This window comes from Rhinoderma darwinii, chromosome 1 (genome assembly GCF_050947455.1).
Source record: "Rhinoderma darwinii isolate aRhiDar2 chromosome 1, aRhiDar2.hap1, whole genome shotgun sequence".
Taxonomy (NCBI): Eukaryota; Metazoa; Chordata; class Amphibia; order Anura; family Rhinodermatidae; genus Rhinoderma; species Rhinoderma darwinii.
In genome coordinates, this window is record NC_134687.1 from 99,638,613 (window position 1) to 99,660,560 (window position 21,948).

A 21,948-nucleotide genomic window follows, 5' to 3' on the forward strand; every position below is an offset into this window, starting at 1 on the left:
TAAAAAAAAAAGTTAGCTACATTTTCAGGAGTGTAAAAAAAATATAAAAAGTAAAAAAAAAAATATTTTTCCCCAAGCACAATGTAAAAAATTAAAAAAAGGAATGAAATAAATAAGAAGTACTAAAAAATGTCTCTCAGAATGTGGTGAAACAAATAATTTTTTTAACATATCGTTTTTGCTTTGTAAAAGTAGTAAAAAATATTTGTTTTTCCAATTATTTGTTGTAATAAACCTGGGTGCGTCTTATAGTCATGTGAGTCTTATAGTCCGAAAAATACGGTAAACACCTTCAGGATGAACTGGAACACTAATTTATTGACCAGGACTTTAGTGGAAAGCATTCTTAGAAAATCAGACGGTTGACAACCTGTATATTTGTTTTCTCTGGAAAATGGAGCTAACATTTTTACAGATAGGGCATGTTCACACGGCGCTAAAAAAACGACATGTAAAGTGTCAAGAAAGCTAACGTTTCGTGTGAGGCACTTTTTAAAATCCAGGCGTTTTTTATGCGTTTTCCGTGTGCTTTTTTGTTGCGTTTCTGCACGCTTTTTGCGTGTTTTTGGTTGCGTAATTAGGACTCCCATTGACTATGGGAACATTTTGGCAAGTTTACGCGTCAAAGAATTGACCTGACACTTTTTTTTTTTACGCAATGTGTTTTTTAAAAATTAGTTGTATGTACTAACTGTGCGTTTTCCCATTGATCTGAATGGGAAGCTTAATCAACCGTTTTTGTCGCGTATTTCGGCGCGTAAAATGTGCCAAAATATGCGTCAAATACATGTCGTGTGAACAGGGCCATACATGGTACAACTAAATGTAATATATGTCTATAGCTCAAACACTAATATGGACTAATATGTGAAAGTATTCACTGTAAACGATAAAATTATAATAATAACAATAACCTGCATAAGCTCCAGCTTAAAAATTAAATAAAAAAATCACAGATGCATCTATTTTTAATTATGGACATTAGCCAAAAGTCCCATATTTTTATAGATTGTCCATGAATTTATGGATGGCTGCCAACTGTGAAGAGCAGAGGCTGCTACTAATGCCCTCAATAACCCATAATCTATACACATGCTTATATTTGCTAATTAAAATGTATCTCCACATATTTCAACATTATCATCATGTTCTGTTATAAGTAGGTGTTTATCTTTACATATTTTTCATCTACCGATCTTGTTTTCTGCTAGCTGCTTCTCCTTTGTCCTGCGTCTTTAAGGGGTTGTTTACTTTAGACAATCTATTTTTGTCAGAAAATTCCCCTAACAATAAACTGATCACAGGTGTATCGAACCCCAGTGATCAACTGTAATTTTTGGTGGGAACCTAGCAGCAAGTTTTCAACTTCCCTGCAGTGACGCCACAGGTGAAATGAAGCACTACACAGTTTCCATTAAAATCAATGGTCTATCCATGTAGTACATGGACATGTTGGGTCCTCTGGAGTGAAAGATGCGCTTTGTAGCTGCTCTATTCTCCAACTCACAGATATTTATTTAGAATTCCATAATATGGTACTTGAAAATAGGTTTTCTAAACCAAACAGCCACTTTAATTACTGGTGCTTATTAAAAGGGTTTTTCCTAAAATCATAAATTATCGCTGATAAATTAAAGGTGATTATTTTCTGATAGCTGAGGACTCCACTGCTGGGACCCCACTGATCATAAGAACAGGGATCTCGAACCCTCAGAGGAGAACATTAATTGGGGCAGCGGCGGTAAAGCATGTGTGCTGCCGCCCCATTCAGAGTCTTTGTGAATAACAGGAACAGCTGAGTTCAGTGTTCGGCTGTTTCCATCATTCTCATAGACATTGAATGGAACGGTGGGCGCATACTCGACTGCCGCTCCATTCAAGCTTTTCCTCATTGTGGGGGGTGCAGTAAACAGGATCTAGGGGATCCCCGTTCTCACGATTTGTGGAGGTCCCAGCAGTAGGGCCCCCAGCAGTCAGAAAATTATCACCTTTAATTTATTACCAATAATTTATGATTTGGGGTAAAAACCCTTTTATTATAAAATGTAAAGCAGAATATAGATGATTTTATAGCATTTATGGTAGTATAGGCACTTTTGTTCTCTTTTCATTAGAGAACTCCAACCTTCACCACACTTAGACGAACGTGGGGAAACTCAAACGTGAAAAAACGTCCGTTTATTAACGTCCGAGTTGCCCCCGTGCGGGGATCCCGTTTTCAGACGGATCTGTGAAAATGAAACAAAATAGGACATGTTCTTTTTTTCAACGGACTCTTCACACGGTCCATTGAAACAACGGCCGTGTGAATGACCCCATTGAAATACATGCGTCCATGTGATGGCCATTGTTTTAACGGCCGTCACGCGGACGTATACCACGGTCGTCTGAATTCAGCCAAACAAGAATACTCTCTGAGGCCAATTTCAGATGAAGTGGAATTGATTCGGATTTTCAGTGCAAACTCTGCCCTGAAAATCTGCATCAGTTTACAGTACAACACATGTGGATCAGGCGCATGTGGATTGTGTAAGTCTGCAGTGTGTATTATCTGGTCAAAATACAGTAGGTGAAAGAAGTGTGATGGATTCATCTTGTGCCCACTCTATGCCATCTGGCAAACTCTGAATGTTTTGTACTACACTGAGCAACATACTCTGCAGCTGCTGCATTTGGCTTGGAAAGTAGCTTTGGATAAATGTCGATTCCAGGAACATATAATCATTTCCTAGGTGAGTACGTACTGTACATTGTTGTGAACAGTTGATTGCAGTTATAGTAGCGGTTAAATTACCTGGATACTAAATGCACTATCATATCAAAGTAATAGTAGCTGTTATCTGATGACTATTTCTTGGGTGTTATTTAATTTGTAACTATCATAATCTAGCTGAATCTACATAAATGCGATCAGGACCTACTTTTAAGATGTCCGTAATTTCCTGAAATAAAAAGCAATATTTATTATAAGTTGTCATGAACATTTTCTTGCAGTTTTCTGATTTTTATCATAATACATATCCTTTACATGCACAATCTCTAATAATATTACAAGTTCATGTAAGGAAAAAAAAATATTTTATCATTTGATTGATTGCATATTTTACCTTATTATTTATCAGATCAAGGTTTCAGTGCTAAGTTGTCCAATAGAATGGCATACATAGGAAAGAGGGTGCCCAATAGCAAAGATCAAACGGGAAACCTCCCTTATGGTGTCAGATGGTGCCGTCCAGGACAAAAGAGCTTGTTGTTTGTTTTTCCCTCCACGCTGTTTTCATGATGTTTGGGCCTATTGCTTACCTTGCTGACAACAATGTAGTTCCACGGGAGAAAGGAGTACTGCACAGGTTCAGGCCACCTAGTAGCAAAGAACGGCCAGGACTGGTTCCAAAATCATTAAGAACCCCTTAACAGCCACATAGTCTGCGTCTGGTACATACACCAATGATCCAAAAATATAAAAGGATTATGAACTCAGGACTAAATATTCCATATATATACATTATTCAGCCATGACATTTAAACCACCTGCCTTATATTGTGTAGGTCGCCCTCGTGCTGCCAAGACAGCTCTAACCCGTTGAGGAATCGACTCCACAATCTTCTTAAGATCCTATGGTATCTGGCACCAAGACGTTTGCAGCATATCCTTTAGGGCGGATTCACACGAACGTGAATTGCGTCCGTGCAGGCCGCGTGGTTTTCACGCGGCACGCATGGACCAATAGAAGTCTATGGGCCAGTACAGACAGTCCGTGTTTTTTGCGCAGCGTTTGTCCGCTGCGTAAAAAGCGTGACACGTTCAATATCTCAGCGTATTTCGCGCATCACGCACCCATTGAAGTCTGTGCGAACTGCCTGTTTTGCGCAACAGCTTTCAAAAGGATGAATGTAAACAGAAAAGCACCACGTGCTTTTCTGTTTACAAACATCCAAATAGCGTGTCATAATGATGGCGGCCGCGCATCATATGATTCTGCCTCACAGAGCAGGTAAGTGGCTTTTGCGCAGGCAAAACGCCACGTGTTTTGCGTGCGCAAAAACGCCACGGTCGTCTGAATCAGCCCTTAAGTTGCGAGTTGAAGCCTCTATGGATCGGACTTGTTTTTCTAGCTCATTCCACAGATGCTCGATAAGATTAAAATCTGGGAAATTTAGAGGCCAAGTCAACCCCTTGAACTCTTTGTTATGTTAATTAAACCATTACCGAACAATTCTGGCAGTGTGGGAGGGCCCCACATTATCCTTCTGAAAGAGGTCACAGCCATTGGAAAATACCATTGCCATAAAGGGGTGTACTTGGTCTGCAGCAATGTTTAGGTAGGTGGTACGTGTCAAAGTAACATCCACATGAATTCCAGAACTCGTTTTCCAAGCAGAAAATTACCCAGATCATCACACTGCCTCTATCAGCTTGACTTCTTCCCTCAGGTCATCATGGTCCAATCTGTTCCCCAGGTTAAAGATGCACACGCACCTGGCTGTCCACATGATGTGGAAGAAAGTGCCATTCATCAAACTAGGCCACCTTCTACCATTTCTCCATGGTCCAGTTCTGATTTTCACGTGTCCATTGTAGCCGCTTTTAGCATGGGACAGGACAGCATGGGCACTGACCGGACTGTGGCTACGCAGCCCTATACTGCAATGCACTGAGTCTTTTGACACCTTTCTATCATAGCCAGTATTAACATTTTCAGCAATTTGTGCTACAGTAGCTCGTCTTTAGAGTCAGACCAGCATTGCTAATACATACATCAATGAGCCTTCGGCGCCAATTACCCTGCCGCCAATTCAAACTTTGTCCTTCCTTGGACCACTTTGGTAGGTACTAACCACTGCATACCGGGAACACCCCACATGTGCCCTTTTGAGAATGTTATGACACACTTGCATAGCCACCACAATTTGGCCCTTGTCAAAGTCAATAAGAACCTTAGCCCATTTTTCCTGCTTCCAGCACATCAAATTCAAAAGCTGACTGTTAACTTTCTCCCCCCTTGACAGGTGCCATTGTAAGGAGTTCGTCAATGTTATTCACTTCACCTGTCAGTAGTTTTAATGTTATAGCTGAATGGTGTATAATATAGTCACAGCTGAAATTTAGCCCCCAGGCACTTATTTCATGGACACTGTGGATGAAAATATTACATATTAATATAAAGCATGTCTCTGCTATTTAAAAGCTATTTGTATATGTTCCTGAATATCTCCTTTAACCATACCTAAAGGCTCTAAACCTCCTAGAAATAATCCAATGAGATAAGTTGTTATATAAATCTTAGATGACCTTTTATAGAAGACTTATGGTGTATCCCATATATGCATATAATCTTACATTATGTGCATATTTATAAATAAGCAACTATATAAGGCACTGTTCACACTACCATTCAGAGTCTCTGTCAGAGGCCTCATCTGGGTTTCCATCATATTTGATGACAAGAATAGCACAGCAAAATTATGGACACTTGATGGACCCCATTAAAATCAATGGGGTCCGTCGGTGACAACGGATCATCCATAGCGTCATGCCTTGACGCTAGTGTAAACATTGCTTAATACAATTATTGATTCCCTGCACTTATACATAATATTATGGCATAAGTACAAATGGGCTGAAATGAGTCTATCAAACAGAATATAATTTTTGCCATATCTTCACATAAGATAACCTGTATCATGGAACTATAGAGGGCTTGGTGAAGATCTGTAACTATTAAAATGTGAATCTTGGGATCTGTAAATGAAAATAGAAGGCTTGGTATTGTTTACGGCATCATTAAAGAAAGTACAATGATGTTGGTTGGTTGGGATATTATATATAATATAAACAATATTATAATATGCTACATAATGCAAATGCAGCAGATGTGTTTGTCGATGAAGCAAGATAGAGTATTACATTTGGCATGATGCGATACACACCTGGAATTTGTAATGTCTACACAGGTCTGCATATAAACCTACAGAGCTATGATAACTCAGCAAGTTACCAAAGACCACAATCAAAATAAGAAATTAATACTTTGAACTATATATATATTTTTTTTTTTCTTCTTTAATTTTTTTATTGCGAATCCCTTTGGGGACAGGGACTTGTGAATGTGTGTGTGTGTATATATATTTATATATTTTTTTATTTAAATGCTAATGTATTGCACAGTGAGTAGATGCAGTTAAAAGTGAAAACTATGTTGAATGAAACATATTTTTGTTATCTCTTCCACTTACCCTTTGTTGTACTTTTAGATTTATATTGTCATTAATGTCAATTTCACCTTGTATCTCTTTATTTGTTTTGTTTGAAGGTTGCTTCGAATGCTGTATAAAATGCCTTGGGGGTATTCCGTATGCATCATTGATTGCCACTATCTTGCTCTATGCCGGGGTTGCACTGTTCTGTGGCTGTGGTCACGAGGCTCTATCAGGCACTGTCAACATTCTGCAGACCTATTTTGAAATGGCAAGAACTGCTGGGGACACGTTTGACGTCTTTACCATGTGAGTCATAGTATCAAAATATAACAATATGTATCTAACTTTAATAAAATCACAGATCATGTAACAGATGAATGTTTTATAAACTTATGCTGACATATACATTTCTATTGCTTCTGCTTCTATTACTTTGGAGGGATAATATGTGATCCGCAGCACTGACATTGTGTGTGTCCCTCTTGCATTTTATCTAATCCCAGGGCCACATTGGAAAGCAGCAGAAAAAAAGTCAATTTTTGACAGCGCCACAGATACAAATAAACATTTATTTATTATTCAGCATTAATGGGGTTCTATGAAATTCGTAAAAAAAAATATTTTTTTGAAAAACAGTGTCACTCTTGTCCGTAGGCTGTGTCTACTATTGCAGCTTATTCCCATTCACTTCTTTCTTCTGTTGTATAAAAAGAACCCATGTGGTAACTCTGCATTCACTTCATCCCCTGTGACCAACTCCCAGGGGTGAACCTAGCCCCTCTGCTGCCTAAGGCGAACTATAAAAGGACGCCCCCCACCCCTCGCCCAAATCTTTCTGAGTTTTCTCATTACTAGCTTTACACAACAAACACGCAATATATAAAAAAAAAAAAATAGGAAAACATTTGTTGTTTATTTGTTAAAGTGCTGTTTAATGTATAGAAAAGATTTAAAGAATTCTACTTACTGTATTACTTTAGTATCATAGATTAACAACGCAGCATTATCACTCAAAATGGTTTAACACATCTTCTATGCCCCCTTTTTATTACGTAATTGACTTATGATTTTTAACTCAGTTCAGTGGTGCGGCGTGGACAGCATGATGCAGTGACATCATCGTGCCGGGCAGTTGACGTCATCAGCGTGCTCCCGATCTCTTGTAGGCCTCGGGCCTAAACCAGGCTATGGCCTACAAGAGCAAATGGTGGAGCAGGGAGCCAATGGCCAGGGGTTGACTGGCAAATTTTAGTCTGGGGGACAAGCACACAGCCCTGGCCCAAGAGTAGCGGCTCATTCTGGGGGCACTGGGAAATTGGCGAGTTTGCCCCCCTAACACCGCTACGGAAGAACTCTGTTACCTGTCCACGGAAAAATCATCCACCAGGAGGAAAAACGTTTTTTGATGGCGGAGTACATTAGACTTTCTTGTACTCCGCCATGGGAAAAAATTTTTCCCTCTGGCGGATGACTTTTCAGTTCATAGGTAGCAGAGTTACATGAAGGAGAATTATTTTTCCTTGACTTCTAGTTTCTATTGTGGCAAATGTAAGTTTTTTTTAATTTTTATACTGCTAACTTTTTTTTGGGAGGTTCCGCTGGACCGTTTGGACCAGGTGGTAGATTCATTGGACTACTTCGATTATCTACTTTTTAAAAAAAAAAAAAAAAAATGGTGAAAGAGGTTTGCATGGGGGAGTTTTGATCTCAATGATTTTTTTTTCTTATGTGTGGTTTTTTTAATACTTTATTAAGGCCTTAGTAATGGCTGCTGTCTGATTGACAGCGTTCAATTGCCCCGGTTCCCACTGCCGCCAGGGATACCTGGAAGAGCTGAGTACGATCCAGTACATGACCATCTGAAATGACGGTTAGACAGCAGGGCCACCGCGGGCTGGTATTATCTGGCTGAGAAGGGCCAGAAACCATGGCCCTTCCCACCCTGGTAATGCTAGGCTGCTGCTGCTTTATTTTATCTGGCTAGTTATGAAAAATAGGGGGAACCCAACGTAATTTTTTAAAAATAAATAATTGAAAAAAAAATTACGTGAGATCACCTCCATTTTTCATAACCAGCCAGATACAATAAAACAGCAGCAGCCTAGCATTGCCAGGGTGGGAAGGACCACGGTTTTTGGCCCTTCCTAGCCTGATAGTACCAGCCTGTGGCCACCCCAGTACCCTTCACTTCAGATGGTCGGGTACTGGATCGTACCTGGCTCTTCCCGGTACTCCTGGTGGTCGGTGGGTACTGGGGTAATAGTAGGGGTTTAGTGCTAGCCTTTTTACTGGCTAACACTAAGCCCCTTCTTAGTAATGGATGCTCTCAATCAGACAGCTGCCATTACTAAGGTGGTAATTAAGTATTTATAAACAGAGACATAAAAAATTTATTTTATTGAAATAACTCTTCCACACAATCCACTTTAACCATTTTATTAAAAAAAACAGAAAAAAAACTTAAATCAGCGAAGTAGTCCAACGTATCTGTGAAATAGTCCATATGGTCCAGCGGAACCTGCAAAACAAAAATTAGCAGTATGAAAAATAAAAATAAAGATGGCTGCCCCCATAGACGTACAAACATATGAATAAACAGTTACTTTAGGGAACATATTAAAATAATTAGAAAAATAGGCCCATAAAGTAAAACATATAAAATAAAAAAAAACACACGACAGTCCCCATGCACACGACAGTAAAAACGGCCATAATTACGGACCCACAGACTTCTATTGGCCACGGGTACCTTCCCATTTGCTTACGGGATGGTGCCCGGGCCGTTGAAAAATATAGATCATGTCCTATTTCGGGCCGTAATTACAGCACTGGCAAGCCCATAGAAGTCTATGGGGCTCCCGTAATTACGGGTGGCTACGTGTGTGTACCCATAATTACGGGAGCGTTGCTAGGCGACGTCAGGGGATAGTCACTGTCCAGGGTGCTGAAAGAGTTAAACGATCAGTGCAGGATAGAGAGAAGGGGCTGCACTGATCAACAGTAACTCTTTCAGCAGCCTGGACAGTGGCTACAGCTGGACAGTGAGTAAAAACCCACAACAAAAAAAGTTCATACTTACCCAGAACTCCCTGCTTCTTCCTCCAGTCCGGCCTCCTGGGATAACATTTCATCCCATGTGACCGCTGCAGCCAATCACAGGCTGCACTGGTCACATGGACAGCCGCGTCATCCAGGGAGGTCGGACTGGATGTCAAAAGAGGGTCGCGTCAACAAGACAACGGCCGGGGTACGTATGAACTTCTTTTTCTTTCTGTCGCTGCAGTCTGCGGCGGAAACTCTGCCCAAAAGGGCTGCCCCTTCTCCCTATCCAGCACTGATAGAGAGAAGAGGCTGGCGATCAGAGCTGGATAGAGAGACGAAGCCGGCGACCTGTGCTGGATACAGAGAAGGGGCTGCCCCTTCTCTCTATCCAGCATTGATTAGCAGCCTCTTCTCTCCATCAGTGCTGGATAGAGAGAAGGGGCTGCCGATTAGTGAAGTGCAATATAGCAGAGAAAACAGGTCCGTAAATACGGGTGGAATAAGGGTGACAACGGACCCGTATTTACGGGCACGGGTCTGTAAATACGGGTGGAATATGGGTGACAAAGGACTCGTATTTACGCCAGTATTTACGAGGGTGAAAAAATACGGTCGTATGCATGGGGCCTTAAAGAGAACCTTTCACCTGCCCATACATGTGCAGAATGTAATGGGCAGGGCTGCACAAACTCTGGGGCACTTAAATTTTTTTTCCTATCCTCCTTTGTCATTTAGATATCGGTGCCGTAATATTTAAATATTTAAATAACCCCCTGAACGATCAATGGGGAGGTAATTGGCAAGGGGGCGTGCTACGGACTGTGTCACAGCAAGAGCTGGAGAGAGGAGAGCGTGTGCGCGCGAGCACCTGGATCCGCCACCACTACGGAACAGCAGAGGAGAAGAAGAGTGTAAATTCTTCTTCTTCTGTTCCATGGCATCGGATCTGTGCGTGCACGCATGCTCTCACTCTTTAGCTCTCGGCAGACAAGGGTGACAAGACTGGTCTTGTACTTGCCTGCCGAGAGCTGAAGAGTGAGAGCGTGCGCACGAATTTGCTCTCCTCTCTCCAGCTCTTGCTTTTGACACTGTCCGTAGCTGATTGGACAGTGTCACAGTGATGTTACATGCCCCGTTGTCAATTACCGCCCCAATGACAGTCCATGGGGTTATTTAAATATCGGGCGCCAAATATTACGGCACCGATATCTAAATAAGAAAGACGGTAGGATTTTTTTTAAAAAGTGCCCCAGAGTTTGTGCAGCCCTGACCATTACATGCTGCACTCAAATGCACATCTATGGGCAGGTGAAAGGTTCTCTTTAAAGTGTAACAACTTTTTAAAAAACTTTTGACATGTCAGAAGTTTTGATCAGTGGGGTCCGAACACTGAGACCCCCCCCGCACTAGTCGCTAAAACAAAGCAGCAGAAGTGCTCGGGTGAGCGGTGTGCCGCTTCAATTCTGTTTGGCTTTCCTTGGAGCAGTGTACAGGCTCAATAGAAAGTCTATGAGTCCGTACACCACTCACTCGGCTGAAAGTCAATCATAAATTAATCGGCACAGCGCTCACCCAAGCACTTCTGCTGCTTCGTTTTAGCGATCAGTGGGGGTCTCAGTGCTCGGTCCCCCATCAATGAAAACTTCCGACATGTCACTACGACATAGTAAAAGTTTGGTTACAGTTTAAAGGCTATGTACGCATTTAAAAACATATATATATCTATCAATGCGATTGGTGCAAGTTTTAATTACTTTTTATTGAAAATTATTGTTACTTTTTGAGATACAGCTGCTTTGTATCCTCTATACAGAGCAGATGTATAAAGCACTGAGACCTGAATCCATTAGGTCGCCTATTATCGATCACATCTAAGCAGAGGCGTAGCTAGGTTCTCCAGCACCCGGGGCAAAGATTCAGTTTGGCGCCCCCCCCCCCAACCTCTTTCCCGACATCTCCTTCCCCCTTGCCGTGCTTGTTTTCTCTACCAATCGACGTGTCATTTATTTTTATGTAACGCGAGCATAAAATTATTTGTACATTTCACAAGCAATATGGTTCTATACACAACACCAGAACCAAGCTCGGTACATATATACAGCCCCAGAACAAATACAGCTCAATTTAGTGCAACCCCTGCCGTATAGGTTTGTACAGCGTAAAACGACAGCTCCCAGCATGGACCGAACAATGGTAAGGATATGCTGGGAGTTGCTGTTTCACAAAAAATAAATCCTATCATAATCATACCAGCCATCATCTCGCTGCAGATCATACAGTGACTACATTACTGATTAGAGGCAGAGTGAACATTTACATTAAGTGACTCACCGGTGACGTCTCAGATTCTAGTTATTTTTCTCCATTTGGTCCAGACCTCTATGATGACTTCTCCCGGTCCATTTCTGCAGTTTGCCTCTCACATGTCTCCAGCTTCTCACTTTTCCAGCATTTCTGCACCTATAAATAAATATAAAGTTATAATTATACCACACACTACGCCCCTAAATATAATAGCGCCATACACTGCACCTCTAATTATAATAGCACCATACACCATGTCACACACACACACACACACACACACACACACACACACACACACACACACACACACACACTGTGCCCCCTGTAGATAGTGCCTGCCATAGAGCCCCCTGTAGATAGTGCCTGCCATAGAGCCCCCTGTAGATAGTGCCTGCCATAGAGCCCCCTGTAGATAGTGCCCCCATATAGACCACCCCTGTATATAGTGTCCCACAAATAACTCCCCCTATAGTGCTCTACAGATAGCCCACCCCTGTATATAGCCCCATGTAGATAGCCCACCCCTGTATATAGAGCTCTACAGATAGCCCAACCATGTATGTAGCCCCCCTGTAGATATAGCCCACCCCTGTATATAGTGCTCCACATATAGTGTTTCACAGATAGCTCACCCCTGTATATAGCCCCCCCTTGTACATATAGTCCACCCCTGTATATAGTGCTCCACTAGATAGTCCACCCTTGTATATAGTGCTCCACAGATAGCCCACCCCTGTATACAAGGGTGGGCTATCTGTGGAGCACTATATACAGGGGTGGACTATATGTACAAGGGAGCTATATACAGGGGTGGGCTTTCTGTGGAGCACTATAGGGGGAGCTATTTGTGGGATACTATATACAGAGGTGGGCTATATCTACAGGGGGACTATATACTGGGGTGGGCTATATCTACAGGGGGACTATATCTACAGGGGGACTATATCTACAGGGGGATTTTATCTACAGGGCGACCATATCTACAGGGCTGGGCTATACACAGGGGGGCTATATCTACAGGGGTGGGCTATACACAGGGGGGCTATATCTACAGGGGTGGGCTATACATAGGGGGGCTATATACAGGGGGAATATATCTACAGGGGGCTATATCTACAGGGCTGGGCTATATCTACAGGGCGACTATATCTACAGGGGGCTATATACTGGGGTGGGCTATCTATGGAGCACCATATACTATATAGCCCACCCCTGTATATGGTGCTCTATAGACAGCCCACTCCAGTATATAGCCCCCCTGTAGATATAGTCCCCCTGTATATAGCCCCCCTGTAGATATAGTCCCCCTGTATATAGCCCCCCTGTAGATATAGTCCCCCTGTAGATATAGTCCCCCTGTAGATATAGTCCCCCTGTATATAGCCCAGCAGATATAGTCCCCCTGTATATAGCCCAGCCCTGTAGATATAGTCCCCCTGTAGATATAGTCCCCCTATAGATATAGTCCCCCTGTATATAGCCCAGCAGATATAGTCCCCCTGTATATAGTCCCCCTGTATATATAGTCCCCCTGTATATAGCCCAGCAGATATAGTCCCCCTGTATATAGCCCAACCCTGTAGATATAGTCCCCCTGTATACAGCCCAGCATATATAGTCCCCCTGTATATAGTCCCCCTGTATATAGCCCAGCAGATATAGTCCCCCTGTATATAGCCCAGCCCTGTAGATATAGTCCCCCTGTATATAGCCCAGCCCTGTAGATATAGTCCCCCTGTAGATAGACACCCCCCATAGATAAAGTCCCCCGTGTAGACAAAGTCCCCCACGCAGATACAGCCACACGTCTATTACAATTAAAAAAATAAATAAATTCAAACTCACCTTATTCCCGCTCCCACGCCGTCCGGCATCCATGGAGACCTGCTCTCTTCTGCGCAGGTCTCCAGGGGGTTGAACGCAGCGTCTATGAAAGGCGCTGATTGGCTGGGCAGGATGACTTTCCCTGCCAGTCAGTCAGCGCCTTTCATCGACGGAAGCGTCACTGGTACAAAAGGTACCAGTCGCTTCATTCGTGGAGAGGCGCTGAATGGCCGGGCACGGAACGTGCCCGGTCATTCATTGCTTCTAGTTGTACCTGTGTCCTTGTGACACAGGTACAATTATAGTGCAGGAGGAGGGGGCGCTGGCGCCCCCCTCTGAACTGCGCCCGGGGCATATGCCCCGCTTGCCCCCCCCTAGCTACGCCCCTGCATCTAAGTTGTGAACTTAGATGTGATCGATAACAGCTCGATCCTGCAGGACCCGCTGACACTGAATCAGTCAGTCCCGCTGATCTGACGGATACAGGATTCAGTGCTATATGCAGCTGCTCTGTATACAGGATACAAAGCAGCTGTATCTAAAAAAGTATAAATTATTTACAATAAAAAGTAATTAGAAAGTTGCACCAATCACACTGAAACCCCCCACCCCTTGCAGTATAATAACTGCTGAGGGTGCTGTTGGGGGATTATACTGCAAGGAGGGTACTGACTCTGACTGCTGTGGGGGGAGCTATACTGCGCTCAGCTTCCTGTCCCCACTAATTTAAGTGATGCGGGGGTTGTCTGAGCATCTTACTGACAGCTAGGGCTCTATAGGGCTGAATAATCCCCCCCATAGAGCCCTCATTAATTACTATACTGCAAGGTGGGGATCTGGGCGTTTAACTGACTGCTAAGGGCTCTAAGGGGGCGGATTTCCTTTAGAGCCCTCAGCAGTCAGTCAGATGCTCAGACCCCGCTAACCTTGCAGTATGGTAGCTAGTGAGGACTCTATGGGGAAGATTGATCCCCCCTATAGAGCCGTCGGCTGTCAATAAGATGCTCAGACCGCCCCTTGTAGAATCCCCCGCCCTTAAGCGTTGGCCGATTACGTTTGAATTAGCGGGGGCAGGGTTATGGGGAAGGATTATACTGTGCTCAGGGGTTGGCTGGGGGGCCGGGAGTATGCTGCAAGAGGGATCTGGGCGTTTTATTGACTGCAGAGGGCTTTATTGGGGGGAATTATCCCCCCCATAGAGCCCTGACTAGTTACTATACTGCAAGGTTAGGGGGGTCTGAGCACCTGACTGACTGCTCTATAGAGCCCTCTGCAGTAACTCAGACGCTCAGACCCCACCTATCCTTTCATTATAGTGATGTGAGGGCTCTATAGGGTGGATTATTCCAGCCCCATAGAGCCCTTGGCTGTCAGTAAAATGCCCAGTAAAATGCTTGGCTTTTTTGCATTTATATACTTGAAGAAATAAGCTGCAATACCAAACGTAGCACACAAAAATGAATGGTACTTTTGAGGGAATCTCATGTAAATCTTATGCAAACCTCTTAAAATCCTGTGTCATGAATTACTAAAACGGAACCTGTAAACAGGGTTTTGGTGCCCTAACCATGGGCAGCATGAAATATAAACAGGTACCCTCATTACAGCAAACTATGTTTTACTCAGAAGTACTGTGTCATTTCAAAGAAAACATTGTTTTAAAAAGTGCCAGGTTTGGAGAGAAGTGTCTGATGGCTAGCTCCCCTCCGACTTCTCCTTATTTGGCTCAGCTTGATTGACAGCGATCTCTCCCTGATCGTTGCCCCAGAAACGTTTAAAAAAGGGGTTGACTTCATGTGACAATCCCTTTAACCAGTGACGGATTAAGTAGACCATAGGCCCTGGGCTGTTACCAAAACTTGGGCCCCCCTTCTCCACCACCGCCCTGCCGCGCCGTAACTATTGTTAACACTACTTTTTTGTGCAAGCATTAACAATTGGGTGTTACGATTCCCCTTGTCACAGGGCTGTGTCCCTACATACTGACAGTCTCCAACCATCGCTGACAGTATCACACTGCAGGGACACTTCCTCCTGACAATAGGAATGGTAACATGCATTTGTCTATCAGTCCTGGACTGCACAAAGACTTTTTGTGTAATACAAGGATTTCCTATAATAAACATGTCAGGAGAGGGGACAGAATCTCTATAAGTCTAGTGACTTACAGGCAACAACGTCTCAGATTCTAGTAGTTTTTTCCTCTTTTCTTCTCCATCCGGTCCAGACTTCATGACGACTTATCCTAGCCATGACCCACATTTCTGCAGAATTTGCCACTCAGATGTTTGTGGCTCCTCACTTTTCCAACATTTCCACACCTATAAACGAAGATAAAATCATCATTGTGCCACACACTGTGCCCCTAAATATAATAGCACCATACACTTCACCTCTAATTATAATAGCACCATATACTTCACCCCTGAATAAAATAGTACCAAACACTGTGCCCCTGAATATAATTGTGTCAAATACTGTAAAGTAAAGCACCACATACATAGTGCCACCTGTAGATAACGCTACACACAGCCCCTGTAGATAACGCCACATACAGACCCCTGTAGATACTGCCACACACAGCCCCTGTAGATAGCATCACACACCCCCTATAGATAGCGCCATATACAACACCCTGTAGATAGCACCACACATACCCCCTGTAGATAGCATCCCACACACCCCCTCTAGATAGCGCCACACAGCCCCCTGTAGATAGCATCACACACACCCCCTGTAGATAGCATCACATACACCCCTGTAGATAGCATCACACACACCCCCTGTAGATAGTGCCACACACCCCCTGTAGATAGCGCCACCCCCTGTAGATAGCATCACACACATCCCCCTGTAGATAGAGCCACACACACCCCCTGAGGATAGCGCCACACACAGGCCCCTGTACATAGCGCCACACAGTCCCCTGTAGATAGTGCCACACAAAGCCCCATTTAGATAGCATCACACAGACACACACCCTATAGATAGCGCCCCATACACACACCCCTGAAGATAGCGCCACACATACCCCCTGTAGATAGCATCAGACACAACCCCTGTAGATAGCGCCACACAGCCCCTCTGTATATAGTGCCACACGCCCCCTGTAGATAGTGCCACACAGCCTCATGTAGATAGTGCCACACACATCCCCTGTAGATAGCATCACACATACCCCCCTATAGATAGCATCACACACAGCCCCCTATAGATAGCATCACACACATCCTTCATAGATAGCGACACACACAGCCACCTATAGATAGCATCAAACACAGCCCGCTATAGATAGCATTACACACATCCCCCCATAGATAGCATCACACACACCGCTGTAGATAGCACCACACACCGCTTATAGATAGCATCACACACATCCCCTTTAGACAGCGCCACACACAGCCCCCTATAGATAGCGCTACACAGACCCCCTGTAGATAGCTCCACACACATCCCCTGTAGAGAGCGCCACACAGACCAGTAGATAGTGCCACACACAACCCCCTATATAGTGCCACACAGCACTCCCCCTTGTATATAGTGCCACACAGCACTTCCCACTTGTATATAGTGCCACACAGCGCTCTCCCTTGTATATAGTGTCACACAGCGCTTCCCCCGTGTATATAGTGTCACACAGTGCTCCCCCCTTGTATATAGTGTCACACAATGCTCCCCCTTGTATATAGTGTCACTCAGCACTACTGCCCCTTGTAAATAGTGTCACACAGCACTACCCCCCATTGTATATAGTGTCACGCAGCGTTCCCCCAATGTATATAGTGTCACGGAGCACTACCCCCTTGTATATAATGTCACACAGCGCTCCCCCTTTGTATATAGTGTTACACAGCACTTACCCTTCCCTTGTATACAGTGTCACACAGCGCTCTCCCCTTGTATAGTGTCACACAGCGCTTCCCATCCCCTTGTATAGTGTCACTCAGCGCCCCCCTTGTATATAGTGTCACACAGCCCTACCCCCTTGTATATAGTGTCACACAGCACCACTCCCCCTTGTATATAGTGTCACACAGCACTACCCCCCTTGTATATAGTGTCACACAGCACTTCCCCTTCCCTTGTATATAGTGTCACACAGCACTTCCCCTTCCCTTGTATAGTGTCACACAGCGCTCTCCCCCTTGTATGTAGTGTCACACAGCGCTTCCCCTACCCTTGTATAGTGTCACATAGCACTCTCCCCTTGTATATAGTGTCACACAGCTCTCCCCCTTGTATATAGTGTCACACAGTGCTCCCTCCTTGTATATAGTGTCACACAGCCCTCCTCCTTTGTATATAGTGTCATACAGCATTTACCGCCTTGTTTATAGTGTCACGCAGCGCTTCCCCTCTTGTATATATTGTGTCACAGAGCACTACCCCCCCCTTGTATATAGTGCCATACAGCGCTTCCCCCCCAAATAAAACAAATTAAATAAAAAATATTTTACTTACCTTGCCCAATCCCGTGATGGATGGAGTGCTACACATCCTCCGGGTGGAACGCATGCGCAGACTAGCGTGATGCAGTGACGCCATCACGCTAATCTGCGCAGGGCGTCTTCACAGCGCCTTATAGGCTGCAGGCCTAACGTGGCCTGTAGCCTATAATGTTCATTTGTATTTGCGTCCTGAGGACGCAAATACAAATTAATGTGGCTGTCGCTAGCACCGGGGCCCGGTGGGCATGAGGGGGCCTGTGCGGTCATGTGTGGTTCGGGTGGCCATGGGCCCCCTGGGAGTACAGTACGTGACAGTTGTCCCATAGCGAGGCAGTAACACCTAGCGTCATAGATAACTATGATGCTAGGAGCCCGGCTCCCTGCAGTTTGTTCAGTCCGGGAAATGTATTGTATATCACGGACTGAAAACGCTCGTGTGTGTGGGGCTCCTAAAACTCACAGGCAATCTATTGGACCATGGCCTCTGGCATGGCCTAATAAGCTGTTGCTGAAGACAGACCTGGGGGCCTTTGTTAGGATACCCATCGTCACCCCACGATCTCGTTGGGGAGTTTCCTCTGTCAAACACTTAGTTTACACTGAGTTTTTTGGCACTGTTTTTGACGTGGAAACCGCGCCAAAAAACGGCTGAAAAATGCCTCCCAATTATATAAATGGGAGTCGGAGGTGTTTTTTTCCTGCGAGCCGGAAAAAACTGTCTGGGAAAAAGAAGCGTCATGCCCTTTCTTCAGGCGTTTCTGTCTCTGACCTCCCATTGACATCAATGGGAGGCAGAGAAAGCGGTTTTCGCTATGTTTTTTGCCCGCGGCGCTCAATGGCAGCGGCCGAAAATGCAGTGAAAGACGACACAAAAGACGCAGAAAAAAGAGTGCAGGCAGGTCAAAATCTGCCTTAAAATTCCTAAATGGAATTTTGAGGCAGATTTTTCCACCTGCTAAAAACTCCATGTGACATAGGCCTTAGATGCCGCGGTCGCTGTTGACAGCAGCATCTAGTGGGTTAAACTTCTGGAATCGGAGAGAGATTAGTTTCCGGCATTTGCAACAGGAGCCTGGCTGTGTATAACAGCCGTGCTCCTGACGCTGATCTCGTGGGTACAGTGGTAGTACCCACCAGATCAGAGTGATGGATATATCCGTCGCTATGCAGGAACTAGCTCCTGTTTGTGACGGATATATCCATCCTACGTCGTTAAGGGGTTAAATAAAAAATAAACTAGAACTGAGTAGGTGTTGTTGCTGTTCTGGCTGCATATAAGATTGAGGCAGCTGCACTGCTATTCTCTGACAAAAAAATGTCATTGCTTCATGCATACTCCCCTATATTGCAGTCTGAGTGTGTGTATACATGTGTTGGTAGGGTGTAGTAGTTAAGGCAAATAGTAGTAATGATTTTGTGGGGAGAAATAGTGTCCCAAAAAAACTGCCAGATGCCCTTAAAGGAACATGTCACATTGAGTCTGAAGTCTGATATGCAGGCCGCAAGTTATAAAGCAGGGGGAGCTGAGCAGAGTACAGGTCCTTCTCAATGAATTAGAATATCATCAAAAAGTTAATTTATTTCAGTAATTCAATTAAAAAAGTGAAACTCATATTATATAGATTCATTACACACAGTGATATATTTCCAGCATTTTTTTTTCTTTTATTATGACTAACAGTTAATGAAAACCCAAAATTTAATATCTCAGAAAATGAGAATATTATATAAGCCCAATTTCAAAAATGATTTTTTTAAATACGAAATGTAGGCCTACTGAAAAGTATGTACAGTGTATGCCCTCAATACTTGGTCGGGCTCCTTTTGCATGAATTACTGCATCAATACGGCGTGGCATGGAGGCGATCAGCCTGTGGCACTGCTGAGGTGTTATGGAAGCCCAGGTTGCTTTGATAGCGGCCTTCAGCTCGTTTGCATTTTTGGGTCTGGTGTCTCTCATCTTCCTCTTGACAATACCCCATAGATTCTCTATGGGGTTTAGGTCAGGTGAGTTTGCTGGCCAATCAAGCACAGTGATACTGTGCATGCGCGCTCTCATCTCTTCAGCTCTTGTGAGAGATCAGTCTTGTACTTTGTCTGCCGAACTGGCAAGGGGGCGTGTCTCTTCTACAGACAGTGTAAGAGCTGGGGAGCGCTTGCGCTGTCCTTAGCAGAGACCCGCCCACTTGCCAGTTCGACAGACAACACAAGACTGATCTCTCACAAGAGCTGAAGAGATGAGAGCTCCTCTCCACTCCACATCTCTTACACTGTCCATAGCAGTGACTTGCCCCCTTGCCAGTTCGGCAGAAGACTAATCTTGAAAGCTGAAAAGTGAGAGAGCGTGTGCACTCCCTCTCCTCGCTCTTGCTGTAACACTGTCCATATCTGATTGGACAGTGTCACAGCCATAGTAGCATGCCCTCTTGCCAGTACATGCCCCGTTGACTGTTCAGGGGGTTATTTAAATATCAGGCGCCAAATATAACGGCACCGATATCTAAATAACGGAGGGAGGTAGAAAAAAATGTAAAGTGCCCCAGAGTTTGTGCAGCCCTCCCCATTACATGCTGCACTCAGCTGCACATGTATGGGGAGGTGAAAGGTTCTCTTTAAAGGAAACGTTCAGCTATAATGAAAACTTGACTATGCGCCTGAATCGGTATATGCAATAACTGTGTGCAGTTCTTCTCATGTAAACTGAACTATTTGTGATGTAAAATTATTTATATTTCTAACACAAGAAGAAACTACTTCCTCGCTTATTCATCCCTACCTCACCACTGATACTGTTAAAACACTAATCCCAATCATTTCTTCCCTAGACTACTGTAACACATTACTAACTGTCATTTCACTAGCACTAACAGACTGGCTCCACTTCAATCCATCATAAACGCAACAGACAAGTTTATCTTCTGTCAAGCGGTTATACACATTCTACTGAACTCGCCGATGATCTGAAGTGTATGGAGGTCAGTAGGATCTCCTCCAAAGAATCCTTTGTTCCCACTAGAGAAAAGCCATTGCCAGAGTTGTCTCTAACAGCAGACTTGCTCCTAACATTGCCAGTTTTATCCCCTTCCCGACAGGCACCGTATATATACTTCACAGTCTGGAAATGGTTCCTGCAAACCGCAGTAGTTACTTCACGGTGATGGTGCAGGCTCAGAACCGATCACCACCAGTTCTCAGTTGTATATTACAGCTGACACCTTGCTGCAATGTCCAGGATCGGAGCTAGCCTCCGATCCGGCCTCTTAACCCCTCAGATGACACGCTGAATAGCGACCGCAGCATTTGAGGGGTGTTTAGCCGATCGGCACCCCCGCCTCCAGCAGGTCCTTATAGGCCTGCTGACCGTGTCACACTGACACATTTAATACATTGCACTATGTAGATAGTGCAATTTATTAGTATAGCGATCAGTGTTGCAGACTTTCAAGTCCCCTAGTGGTACAAAAAAAAAAGAAGTTAATAAAAATGTTGCAAAAAAAGAAAAGTTTCAAGTTAAAAATACCAAAATTGGCTTTTTTTCCCATAATAAGTCTCTTATTATGGGAAAAAAGCGAAAAAAATAATTAAATATATATAACTGGTATCGCCACGTCTGTAATGAGCCAATATATATATAAATATTATGTAATTTATCCCGATTGTTGGGAGAAAAATATGGAAAGCAACACCAGAATCGCTGTTTTTAGGTCACATCTCGCCACAAAAAAATGGAACAAAAAGTGATCAAAAAGTCACATTTACCCCACAATAGTACCAATAAAAACAACAGCCTGTCCCCCCAAAAAATGCTCTGCCACAGCTTTGTAGACGCAAAAATAAAAAACAAATGTTTTTTATTTTAAAAAAAGTGATTTTTATTGCGCATAAGCTGCAATATATGAAAAAAAAAACGATATCAATTTGGTATCGCTGTCATTGTATCGACCCACAGAATAAATGTATCATGTAATTTATGGCGCATGGTAAATGCCCAAAAAAAACCCAATAAAGAACAATTCCAAATTTGCTTGTTTTTGGTAATTTCCTCTTCAAAAAAATGAAATAAAAAGTGATAAAAAAAAACCACATGTGTCATAAAACGGTACCATTAAAATCTACAGCTTGT

The 21,948-nt window shown here is 43.7% G+C and overlaps 1 protein-coding gene across 1 annotated transcript in view; it reads left to right on the forward strand.

Moving 5' to 3' along the window:
- The window catches only part of GPM6A (glycoprotein M6A), a 203,791-nt gene that overhangs the window by 108,003 nt on the left and 73,840 nt on the right, over positions 1-21,948 (forward strand). Inside the window, exon 2 of the mRNA XM_075860239.1 lies at positions 6,315-6,507. Within this exon, the coding sequence (XP_075716354.1) occupies positions 6,315-6,507 (193 nt within the window). The remainder of the gene's footprint in view (positions 1-6,314; positions 6,508-21,948) is intronic.